Source organism: Eptatretus burgeri, chromosome 7 (genome assembly GCF_056783735.1).
Source record: "Eptatretus burgeri isolate ZD-2024b chromosome 7, Ebu_testis_v1, whole genome shotgun sequence".
NCBI lineage: Eukaryota > Metazoa > Chordata > Myxini > Myxiniformes > Myxinidae > Eptatretus > Eptatretus burgeri.
Window position 1 is genome coordinate 65,932,365 of NC_140967.1, and position 13,050 is coordinate 65,945,414.

Below are 13,050 nucleotides of genomic sequence, written 5' to 3' on the forward strand. Positions count from 1 at the left end.
CGCGAGCGTGGGAAAATTTTGGCGGGATTTTTCAAATTTAAATTAATTGGCGGCAAACGGGACTTCTGCACCATGGCGGATGTGCAGATGATTGAGGAGGAAGGCCACGTGTCTGGCAGCGAGTCGGGGGAAGAGGGGAGAGACGGGGGTAGGGTTGGAACCTCCCCCATTCCGAGCGTGGACCGTGCTTCATTGCCCGTAACGGGGCCGGCAGCGCCGGAAACCGGCGCGATGTCGATCCAGACAATGTTGGAACGTTTAATAGGGCACATGACGGCACAAATAGCAAATCAATTCGTGGCACAGAGGGCAGAAATGACGGCACAGAGGGCAGAAATGACGGCACAGAGGGCAGAAATGACGGCACAGAGGGCAGAAATGACAGATCAATTGGGGGTAATGGGGGTACAGTTGGGTGCACGGATTGATTTAATGAGGGATGAATTGGGGGAAAAGATGGAGAAAATGAAAACTGAGATGCAGGAGTGTGTGGATGTTAAATTGGGAGAAATACAAAGCAAATTCGAGGATAGATTGGAGGAAACAAAGGTAGAAATTACATTGGAGGGGGAAAATATACGGAAAAAATTGGTAGATAAAATTGATGCAACGAACATTCGGGTTGATAAAGTGGATGAAAGCCTGGAACGTCATCGTGCCTGTGTGGATGCTCATATGCAGCTGCAAATAGAAGAGTGGGGAGAGCTGAGGAAGCAAGGGATGAATTTGGCGGAGGAGGTAAAAGGATTGGAGGCTCGTTTGGATGAACAAGATAAAATTATGAGCCAAGATGAAGTCTTGGATAAAGGCCTGGTAGAGCCGTCTTTTGTAAGTAGAGTGTCCGGGTTGGTTGAGGAGCAGCTACATACTCGCGACGGAGCCTTGGAGGAGGTTGTGCGGGCCCAGAAGATCCTGCGGGAAGAGGTGAATCGGTCCATTCAACGTTTGGAACAGGAGGAAAAATTGACCCATGAGACCCTCACCACAAAACATGTTTGGCCACAGTGGGCTCCGAAATGGGATACGCAGCCACAAGGGTGTTTGATCCCTGGGCTGGATTCGGACAAGGGAGAAACTGAGAAGCGGGCCACCGTAAAAGTGATCCCCCTGGTAAATTTTGACGGGTCAGGGAGCGTTGAAGCTTTTCTGACGCAATTTGAGTGCATTTCCCGACTAAACGGATGGAATGAGCAGGAACGTACAGGGAATTTGGTGGCAACGTTGCGGGGACCAGCCGCAGATGTGTTAAACGTGATCGAGGAGGGGATGTTGACCAGCTCCCACATTTGCGAGGCGTTGAGCCGTCGGTTTGGGTTTGCGGCAAACTGTGATCTGGTGCGGGCCCAGCTCCAGCACCGCATATTAAAGCCGGGTGAGACAGTGCAGGAGCTGGCACAGGACATTTACCAATCAGTCAGGATCGCGTATCGGGACCTTACAGTGGAGGCGTGGGACAGACTGGCACTAGAGAAATTTTTAGCTGCTCTTCCGGACCCTGAGGTCCGAGCGCTAGTGGAGCTACAGGATCCACCCACCGTTCACCGAGCGGCTGAGTGCGCAGCCAGGCTGGCCTCGTGGAGGCGGCCGGGTCGGGTGCCAGAGAGGCCATCGGTGACGATCCGACAGGCGGAGATCCAGGATCTGGGAGGGGGGCTGGGAGAAATTGTAATTACCCAAATGTTTCAGGAAATTTGCCAGAAACTGTCAAGTTTGATAAGGGGTAATTCGGTAGTTGATGCGCCAAAGCGGCGGGGTCCAGCCCAGCCAAAAGAGCAATTTGATTATGGCCGAGGGGGTCCGGAACCGCAAGAGACATTTCACCGATACTCACGGGGGCCTTTTATGGGGAGTTGTTTCCGGTGCGGGCGAAGAGGACACATGCAACGATATTGCCGGTACCCGGCGATGGAGGGACCCTCCAATAGACTTTTAGACTCGGAGAGGGTGAATCCTCCTGCTGAACCGCCAGGTCGATCCGAGATGCCCTTTCATAGGTCGGGTCCGGAGATCACTGTCAGGGGTCCGGGAGACTAGATCGGGCTGAGCATATTGGGCCATGCACGGCTGGTGAGATTGTGGCGAAGTGCCTCCTTTAAAAAAAAAAAAAATGAATTGTGGGAAAATTGGCATGGGTTTGGAAGTTCTGCTGGGTTTTAGAGTGACAATCGGGACAGTGGGTAATTGGTAACAAAGCGGGCACAAGTGGCTGTCCAATGGCTGGTGCGTGGATCGGGTGAGAAGTGCTGTGTGAGTTGTTTTAAGTGAAGAAGTGAAATGTATGGTGCACACATTGTTTTTTTATTGGGCATGGTGTGGTTACAGGGAAGGTCATGGTCGGTGAAGTGTTAGAAATGCAGGTGTCACATGTAAGGCCGATGGGGTGGGGGAGTCATGTGCGTTTTGTGGGTGGGGATGATGTGCTTGTCCACAGGGATTGCTGAAGCTCACGGTGAGCGTGAATTGCGACCCCCTTCAAGGAGATTCACCACCTGGTGGCTAATGGTGACAGTGTCTGGAGGCAACTGGGAGAGGGTCTGGTTGGGCGACCAAGGCGGGTAGGACCTTGGCGACCCAGGAAGGCCAGAGGAGCCAGTGAGACCCCTTCCAGAGTGTTGTACGGGATTAGAGCTGATGGCTACCTGGGGGGAGGGAATCAAAGGGAGCGGGGCGGAGAAGCGTCTGGGTTGGACTAAAGCTTACCTGTGGGCATGGTTGCACCTGAGATGCCCCCATCATCTTGTGGTAGCCCACCCCACGGCCATGACGGGATTCAGCCTGCATGATTAAAATGAGGACCATGACCTAGAAATGTGATGATGACCATGGTGTGAGTGTTGTGAAGATGTGTGAGTCCCACCCGATCCCGCACAACTTGACAGGTGCAGCAAGGGCATGATGTCCGCATAATTTTGGGGCAAGCAAATTTGAAAATTGGCTCCCCAGGTAACGCTGGGTCTATTAGCATCCACTGGGGGAGGCGGTCAAGTGTAAATATCCTGTGAATAGTGTCGTTAAGGCTTAGAGTAGGAATGTAAAGTATAAGTGTTGTGTTTTTGTGGAACCTTTTGTTTCTCCTCTCCAGATCACTGGAAGAGTGCTGGGCAAGAGCGATGATCCAGAGGATGGAGTGCAACTTCGCTCATTGCCCTCATGTGATAAAAAAAAAACAAAACAAAAAAAAAACGAATGATTGTTTAGGCGAGGATAAGGCCATAAGGGGGTAGTACATTAAGCAGGATAGGTAAGTTAGCTGCGACTCGCTGCCCATTGCCCCTCCTACTTTATTTTGTTTGGTAAATTAGGTGTGTCAGTAAGTGTTAAGGCTGGTACGGTAGCGCCTGTGATATACCTTGCAGGAGCTGCGGTACCAGAGGAGGGGGCAGTGTTACGTTTGAGGGGGGGGGTGGTATGCATTCAAAGGGTAATTAGGATGTTTAATTAGGCATGCCATGCTGTTCGAGTTTACCAGGATCTCGATGTAATAAGTAGCAATTCAGTGGTGATAAGTTGTCTAGTAAATGTTCATTTCTTCAAGGGGGGAAATGATAATTGTCACGTAATTAGATAGGGACACGGGATAGGGTAAGTGTGTCTGCGTAAACCCCTTTTTGGTATTCTCTGGAGACTGGCCGTGACGTCACAGGACAGTGCAGCGGATGGCTCCGCCCCGTGATCACGATTGGCAGAAGGCGACGGCGGTGGGCCAATAAACGGCTCGATTGGAGGTGACGAGGGCAGGAGGATAAAAAGGTTCTGTTCGGGGTCGAAAAGGAAGAGGAAGAAGATTACAACCAGAAGATCGTGTTTTTTTGGTGGGGAGGCTGTTGCGCGGAGAGCGTCCTTGTTGTTGCGCTCAGTCGTTCGTGTTCTTCATCGTGTCTTGGAGCCTTGCTGAGCCTCGTGCCTCACCTTGGTTGGCTCTGGGGTTCTGCTGACTCGGAGTACGGGGTCGAACGGCGGGCGGACCTGCCTCCCTCTCCTGCTCGCAACTTGGCGCCAGAACTGGTTCCCTGGCGGCTGTGAGCGGACTTGGGCCAAGACCAGGAGGTCGACAGCACCACGGTTTCTCCTGCCCCCCTGACGAGAGCAAAGCCAGCTCGTCCGACGCCGATCCAGGGACAGTTGCGTCCACACCACGGTCCAGCCTGACCACCAGAAATAGCTACGTTTTGTGTGTGTGTGTGTGTGTGTGTGTGTGTGTGTGTGTGTGTGTGTGTGTGTGTGTGTGTGTGTGTGTGTGTGTGTGTGTGTGTGTGTGTGTGCTTGGCGCCTTAGAAGGTTTGAGATCTCTATATTCATTGGAATTGTCTGTGTTTTTCCCCATGCCCGATCCCAAACCATCCCGTCGAATCGCCCCGGATCCCTCTTCTTGCCGAGTCTTGTTATTTCTGGTTAATAGTAAAAACGAATAAACATCATCAACTCAGTGAAAAGTGACTCGTGCCACCTTCCTCGTCCCGTTTGCGGTAGAGCGATTAGAACCGCCATGTTTGGGTTATAAATAAATAAACCGCCTCCATCGTTTCGGCTCATTCTACGTTGGCGGGACTGTTCAAGTCCCGTGGACGTCACAGTATATATATATATATATATATATATATATATATATATATATATATATATATATATATATATATATATATATATATATATATATATATATATATATATATATATATATATGCAATGTAAAATGGGGATCGTGTTCCGATACTGCAATGGCTTGCTTACATGTTATAATTTGCATTCATTCTGGAACACAATCCAATTCATTACACATTATAGACATCAACACAAGACAATTTTGGTTTCCAATCCCTTTACTGCCCAGTGAGTCACTCTCGCTCACTCTCATCCAAATTACTCATGTCCCAATTTCTAGCAAAACTGAACCCTTGGGACAGTAAGCATTAAGGCACCTTACCCGAAGTGCAAGTCGTTGCAGGTTCGTTGGGTTTAAGTGTGCTATCTACCCCTTCTAAATTTTCTTCACACCTTTTTAATCCACCCTGTGGATTTGTTGCTTTCAATCTCCCTGGGTTCCAAACTTTATTTATTTATTTATGTATTTATTCTAAATTTGTCTATCACTCTAAAATCTTGTAGATCACCCTGGCTAATGTTTGGGTGCAATCATAGACTTTAAGCACACCCTCAATGAAAAGATGTCAGACAATCAAATCAGCCACAAGAACTGTCTACAAAGTTTCTAGAGAGAGGCAGCAGCATCTCTGCCTGCTTCCCCCTCCAGGTTCTGGTAGACCAAAGTTCAAGTTCAGATCGTGTGCCCACGAAACCCATGCACCCACTCACTTAACCAAGAACAGGCAAGCACATACCCCACAGAATAATTTGCTTCTATTTCTACTACATCCACGTGTGCTGTCAACATACCTCTTCACTTGCAGAAACTACAGACTATTAATATATTGCAGTAACTATTTGTATATTTCCATTAATATTTTGTGATGAAAGCACACACAAAACAGTGAAAAGCAAAAAATGAAGAAATAAAAAAGCCTCTTCACTTGCAGCAACAACAAAAAAATTTCTTTGCTTTCAGAAACTACCAAAGATTAATATAATGGTAGAACTACAATAGTATATTTATATCAATATTTTGTAATGTTAACAAATCGCCCAAAACAGTAACAGCAAACTGTGTATGTAATTGCCGAAAAAAGGACTCCCTGTGGACTGTGCCGTCATGGATTGCAGAAGCAGGTTACGAAGCATGGCGTTTCACTCAATGAATTTACACTTTCTGCACATTCCATAATTTTTTTTCTTCAGTCAATATAATTGTCCAAACAGGAGAAAAAGTTAAGTTGAATGTTTTGCTTAAATAAATACACTGTTATAAAAATATTGAATTTGTTAAAATTTTCGGATTTCACTCTAGATTTCGGCACATGATGAGCTATGCATTAAACATACACCTCCTGGTGACGTCCCAAATGTCAAGCCACAAACGCTGACGTCTCTGGAAGTTTATAAGCATTGCAATGCAATTTACCCAGCGATTTGTTGCTATGAACAGGCATTCAATAACATGAGTGAGGAAGCACTCCATCGAAACGGTTGTGAAGAAACGGCTAGTTTGTTACGTGTTGAGCCACGCATTAAACATACACCTCCTGGAGACGCCAGAAATATCAAGCCATGAACACTGATGTCTCCGGATGTTTATAAGCATTGCAATATACCCAGCAATTCGTAGCTATGATGAACAGGCATTCGATAATATGAGTGAGTAAAGTGAAAACAACTTTATCGTAAAGAAATCATTGTGGCCTGTTCCAAGTCAAAATAAGGTTGAGCAGGGCAAAACATGGTGGCTTCAGACCCCAGTAAGGTTACCCAGGAAACGCCTTAAGACCCCAGACAGCAAGGTGGCCGAGGATCGTCTGATGAAGGATATAATTAAATAAGGCTGTTAATTATCTTCAAAAGGGGTGTTTTAATTAACCCAAACACCCAATTTTCACTCCTGCACTTCCTTGGTGTTTTCTTAGTATGCATGTAAAGTTTCAGGCTGCTAGGTTTTATAGTTTTGGAGTTATGGAGGGGACGGAAACACACACACACAGCCTTTTATTAGTATAGACTAGCAAAGTACCCACCCATGGGCGGGTACAATTATCTGTTGAATTCCATTCGTCCCGTCTCGATCGGATGAAATTGAAAAATTGAAGTTACCGGGTGACCTTGACCCCTTGACCTTGAACTTGACCCCCCCCCCCCCCCATGTCCATTCTCATGTCCCAAGGATGACTCCTGCCAAGTTTCATCTGATTCCATCCAACGGTTCGGCCGCCTATAAAGGACGAACAAACAAACAAACAAACAAACAAACACACATACATACATACATACATACATACATACAAACATATTCTATTTTTTTAGTATAGTAGATAAAGTGGTGTATGGTGAAAGTTATTCATCGGCAGTAATACTTTAAATAAAAGTAATAATTAAATACGTTTGAATAAAGATATTGCATTGCTGTGTTGACCGAATGTCTGGACACAACTTTGAGGTTTTAGGTCCATTTATGTTGAGTAACCTACTGATATGGACATGCGACCGGGGTTGTGGATCCGCCGGTTGGGGAGGTTCTGGGCTGAAGAGATTGAAACCTCGATTTAAAAACAGTGCCCAGCTTATGATCTGGGCAGTTGGGAAATCAGTCATTTGCCTCTCAGTTAAGATTATAACGTCAAATAAAACATTTTTTTGTTAGTACTTTTGTAAGTACATACATTTTTGTAAGTACTTACCTGTACATAATATATGTGTTTGTATGTATATGTACGTGTGTGTGTGTGTGTGTGTGTGTGTGTGTGTGTGTGTGTGTGTTCTGTCTGGCTTCCTTCTTGGGACCATGGTGCAGTTGCTGGTCTTTATTTTGATGACCAAGATGGCAGGGCGCCATTTTGGTCAACCCTCTGTCACATCGCTGGGTTCTTACGCTGCCATTTTGTTCGGCCTGCTCAAAAAATTCCTTGACTTGCAACAGGCCACAGCAGTTTCTTTACGATAAAGTGCTCAATTTTTTTTCACTTTCCTCACCCATATCATCGAATGTCTGACTTTCATACCTACGAATTGCTGTATACATCACTTTTGTCAGTGCTATATTTTTCAAATTAGGAGCTTGGAGCGATTTTATGCATAACATGATGTCATTTTTCACGATGACCTCTCACGGACAAATTAAAGTACGTTATCGAAATATGATTTTGGCTTTGAGGATCGGATCTTGTGGACTAAATAAGTGTCTGGAGTGAAATCTGAAAATCTGGAGTGAAATCTGAAAATATTAAGAAATTAGTGACGTTTTTGTTTTTGCGGGTGTGTCCCATGATCCAATTGGCTTGTTATCCCTTACCAAGCCAGCATTCCTGATCAACCATTTTGTTTCAGTGCTTAAGCCACTTGGCGAGCACTCTACAAGATGTTTGGTTGTTCGTTTGCAAGCCATGGAGATACACGGCAAAAGTACCCGCATTGTCACTCTGCAAAATACAACCAAAAATACATAGCTCGACGGACAAAGTTCAGACACCACTTGCCTGCGTTGGGCCCCATGGTGTTGTTGTGTGGTGCATCGGGCAGTGCTTCACCCGCTCAAAATGATGTGATATTTTTTTTTTACACGACTTCGACAAGCTGCTTGGTTGTTCATTTGCAAGCCATGGTATAGATTACTTAAAGGCTCCTTCATTCCCACTGATATATCTGGGCGCCTCACAGCTCTGAAAAATGCCATAAAACAAGAAAATAATAATAATAATAAAAAGAATATTCCTCCTTCTCCATATTCAGCGAAACAATGGGTGGAACTTTGAGAGACCTCCAGTGCACATCTTCACAGTTCACACGTCTTTTTACGATGCTGGTAAGGTGAAGTGAGTAACGTGGTAAGGTCCAAGTGAGTGATGTGGTAATGTCCGAGTGAGCGGTGTCCGAGTAAACGGCGTGGTCAGGTGAAGTGGATGACGAGGTATTACGTACGCAGTTCAGTCACCTGTGCTATGTTAGTGTTAATTCACAGGCAAAAAAAAAAAAGTGTTAAATAATTGCGCTATTTTGAGGTTTCCTGGTGGAGGTTGTATGGATATGGACACCCAGCAGGATTAAAAACAAAACCTGTCAAAGGGCGCAGCTCCTTGTGAGCCAATGGCGATCCATATCTGGTGCTCAACTGTGTTTGTGGATGTCCTGCAGGTGGGTACCTCTTTTCTAGGAGGTTGGTGGCAGGATTTGCACTCCGGCCACCGTAAAACAGTGTATTCCGCAAAACACATTGAAAAAAAAAAAGCAAAGAAAACTGAAAACACACTCCGTGGGAGTACCTCCTGTGCAGCTGCCCTTTGCAGGGCAGCTCAACGGATGATGGGATTGGGGAAAAGCCTTCGGGACCTCCACTATAGGAGGATGGTTGATAGGAGGATGGTTGCCTCCGTGCAATGTATGTCACCTAATGTGAAAAATCATAAAAAAATATGTGGTGTGAAGTAATTTTCTAAAATGTGTCGCTGTGTATGAAGTCATTGACTTTATTTGAATACTGCTATTCCAATGAGTGGTAAAACATAATTATATTTGTGGGTGTCCGGAGGGAGGGGAAGGAGTGGGAGTCCAGAGGGAGGGCGGGTGGGGTGGGAGTCCAGAGGGAGGGGGACAGAGTGGGGTAGGAGGAGGTAGGGGAATGGGAATAGGTGGGATGAGAGAGGGGAAGGGGTGGGAGGATGGACCCAGCGTTCCCCGACAACACCGGGTACCTTTGCTAGTTCTCATAATAAAAGTTTGTTGAAGATTTGATGACAAAAGCTCAATTGGTAAAAATGGTATGGCCTGGAGAGACACACAAAAGGTCAATGTTAAATAAATAAAGAAAGCGATTTTAAAAAACGGAGTGTCTCGTGCTTAAGGCGCTGTGGTGGGGTTAATTTGGGATATTTATCGACACTAGGACTTTGCCCTTTCACATTTTGATCCGATTTTAAATATTGTCTATATTCTCATAATAAAGGTTTATTGAAAATTTCATGAAAAAGCTGACAAAAATACACAGACAGATACACACACAGAAGCGATTGCAAAACCCTGTCTCCTGCTGCACGTACAAAATACGTATGTGTTGAATGTATTACAGTAGACAGTAATGTGTTGAATTAGAAAGGGACATGGGGGAAAGGGGGTTGGTATGAAGGTAGATGTGGTTAAGCATTAACTATTTATGGCACTTGATGGCAAAAACATTATGAATCCAAGAAGTTGGATGAAAAAACCTCCTGAGCATCAAAGAAAAGGAAGATACCTGTGTCTGTTCAAAATACCGTGACTTCTTCAGTTGAAACACTCGATGTGTTTAAATTGTAAACAATTCTTCTTTCAACGAAAAAAGAAACAAAGGATTGACACTTGTACAGTGTATAACTACAATAATGGAATTACAAACAGCCAATTGTGGCAAAATTACCTTTGAGGTGTCTAGCGTGGGTTTGATTTTTGGCCCGACGATTAACTGTCGGATCGGTGCTTCATAAAAAGGGCATCAAAAAGTGTGCCGTCCTTCAGATGGAAGTTTAGGTGGGTGTCCCATCCGATAGCATTATCTGGTAGATGGTAAGAATCCATTGTTGGCTCTCGTGAAGAGTAGGTGAGTTATTGCCGACACACTGAACAAATTACATATTTTTGCCCAAATTAGCTCCAGGCCAGACCAACCAGTTCATAACAGACTTGAGCCAATTTCCCTCTTGGTCAACCCCACATGAAGGTGGTATTTAATTGTGGCTGTTAAAGAAGTAGTACTTGTAGAAATAGAGATTTGGTACTGCGCTTTCTCTTGTCATTGAATTTACACATTCTCTTGAATTCAAGTGAATACTCAAATGCGTCCACAGACAGCTACAGATCATCAATAGTCACAGCATGATAAACCGTCACCTGATGTGTGTGAGGCATGTTATACACCTCCGTGTCCAGCAGCATGGTGCAGGCACTGAAGGGCAATGCTTGGTTGGCGAGGGTCCGTGCCGCACGACAGTGAACCCGTAATATCTCCTGCTCACATGACAGGATCAACTTCTCCTGCAGGTACATTCAGAAGAGAAATGGGGAGTTGAGGTGAGGTGAGATGTACAGTTTACTGTGTTGTGGTTAAGCCAGGATATTGCAATGGGAAAGATGATATTGAGAAGGGAAGTGAAATGAAAGAAGCTTGGAAATTAAAGATCTTGCAGACAAATGATCTTTGCAGACAAAGATCTTGTCTATGAATGAGGTGGTGGCAAGAAGTGGAAGAAATGGGAAAGCAGGGGTGGGTAGGAGAGAGAGGCATGTGAAGGGAAGCATACACGCTCAATGCTGTGCTGTAGTCTTAATTTTCCCCTCACAGCCTCCTGTTGACGGAAGAGATCTTTCAGTGGCTCAGAGAGTGAAGGCGGAGGGGTGATCTGAAAGGAAAGCAACATAGGAATCTCAATATGCTTTTGGCCAAGCCTCTGATTAAAAGTTTATTGCACGACAGGTGTTATCAGGGACAAAAATGCATATTTTTTGAATAATGAAGGAGCTGAATTGCTCAGAGAAATACCCTCAATCAGCTTGCATCACCACATTGATGACATTGAGGACTTGAACTGTTTTGCCAAAACATTCTGAAACAACTTTTTTACTTTGTCTTTAATTATTTTCGTATGATAAGCTTGTCACAACAACTGAAGTTTACTCATTCGAAAAACAGCAAGTGGGTGAACTCTAAACTTGAGTTTGTTTCAAAATCAAAGCACTCCGGCATGGCATGTCATGGAACACAACAAAGCAACTCTTGACTGACTGTTCTTATTTTTCTCCAACCCCGCTCACCCTCCCCCCTCTCCCCCGCTGTTCCCCCATCCCTCCTCCACTGCTTCACTTTCCATTTACAGAGAGAGATAGAGATAGAGATGGAGATGGAGATGGAGATGGAGATGGAGATAGAGATGGAGATAGAGAGGGAGATGGAGATACAGATAGAGATACAGATAGAGATAGAGAACACTCATGAGAGTCCCTTTCTCTACAAACTGCTCACAATTGCAAGATTATATACTCATAAGTAACCAGATATATATTGTACCATGTGACCCTGGTGACCTTTCTACACAGGTTGAAGTCTTACTACATACAACATTATGAGTTTTTGAATAAACATCTCACCCCAAACATCACACATTCATGTATAACAAACAATTTGTTGTCCGCCACCGAAGGTGGATGGAGGATAAGTTTTTAATCCTGTCTGTGTGTTTGATTGTCTATGAACAGGTTATCTCAAAAGATTGTGGATGGATTCGGAGAAATTTGGTGGAGAGGTTGGGTGTGTGACAAGGACGAATTCATCAGAGATGGGACCAAAAATGAGATATTGGATGATATTTCAAAAAGTTGTGGACAAGCAAAGACAAAATGAGGTGGATGAGTTGGTCAGGTGACGAGAACAAGCCAATTAGATTTTGGTTCAGGTCCGAATCCAGATCCGGCCTATAAGTGGGATACAAAACGTAAACTGTTCAGCCTGGTGGAGGCATGCTATCTCCCGAGTGCCATTCTAGATCCACAATGAATCATAAGATTTCAACTATTGACCACTGTCCCAAAACACTGACGAATACACAGTCGTAAATAATGTGACGAAGCCTTATTTAAACAATAATGAAAATGAATGTTTTAGACCTGTATGGAAAAATTCTGGATTTTGAATCTGACATTAAAACTTGAGGGGGAAGTTGGGTACAAAACTCTCTCTCACAGGATTTACTTCCAGTTCATGTTTTGTTTGCTGATTCTCTTTTGTTTTCCTCATGCTTTGACGATTTATCTGAAAGCATGGCATTGCATCACTCTACAGCATATTAATCGAGAAACGCAATATTTGGAAATATCTATTTCCAAATTTTTTAAACACAGAACCATAGCAACTGACGTTTGCAATTCGCCAGAAAAAGAACACTGCAGTTTCACAATGTTGGGAATTTTTTTACTTGGTGCAAAGAATGGGTAATGCATTAGATGTGTGATAAACCACATGAAGTTCCAACACGAAGATATAAAAAAGGAGTTTTGCACTTTCACAAATTAAAAGATTACCAGGAGGCAACCGACAAATCATCACAACACAGTACAGTATACAGATTTGAACCTTAACTGCCAGTATTACAGCAAGAGTCCAATAAGAATATCAAAGTTATGGGTTTGTGTGGGATCAACAAACATTCCCAAGCCAGTCCATAGTAAAAGGTGAAAATATAAATTAATGGAGTTATATTAAAAGTTACATTTAACGCATTGTTGTTAGTCACTCATACTCTGTATATCAAGAATGGAGCAGATGTGAATATGGCTATATATATATATCGTCTAACTCGTCACACGTTTGAGGGTTGTTGGGTTGGTTGGTCGAGAGTTGGAGTGAGTGGTTGGTCGAGGGTTGGTCTTCATGGTCGTCTTCTGGCTCGAGTCGCGAGCTTGTGGTTCCTGCCTTGCTTCGTTGAC

The 13,050-nt window shown here is 44.4% G+C and overlaps 1 protein-coding gene across 4 annotated transcripts in view; it reads right to left on the bottom strand.

Moving 5' to 3' along the window:
• ANKRD11 (ankyrin repeat domain 11) overlaps positions 1 to 13,050 on the bottom strand; it is a 222,452-nt gene that overhangs the window by 29,733 nt on the left and 179,669 nt on the right. For all 4 annotated transcript variants that reach the window (XM_085888864.1, XM_085888861.1, XM_085888862.1 and 1 more), the window contains 2 exons: positions 10,872 to 10,970; positions 10,462 to 10,605 (listed from right to left, as the gene is read on the bottom strand). In XM_085888864.1, the coding sequence (XP_085744990.1) occupies positions 10,462 to 10,605; positions 10,872 to 10,970 (243 nt within the window). The remainder of the gene's footprint in view (positions 1 to 10,461; positions 10,606 to 10,871; positions 10,971 to 13,050) is intronic.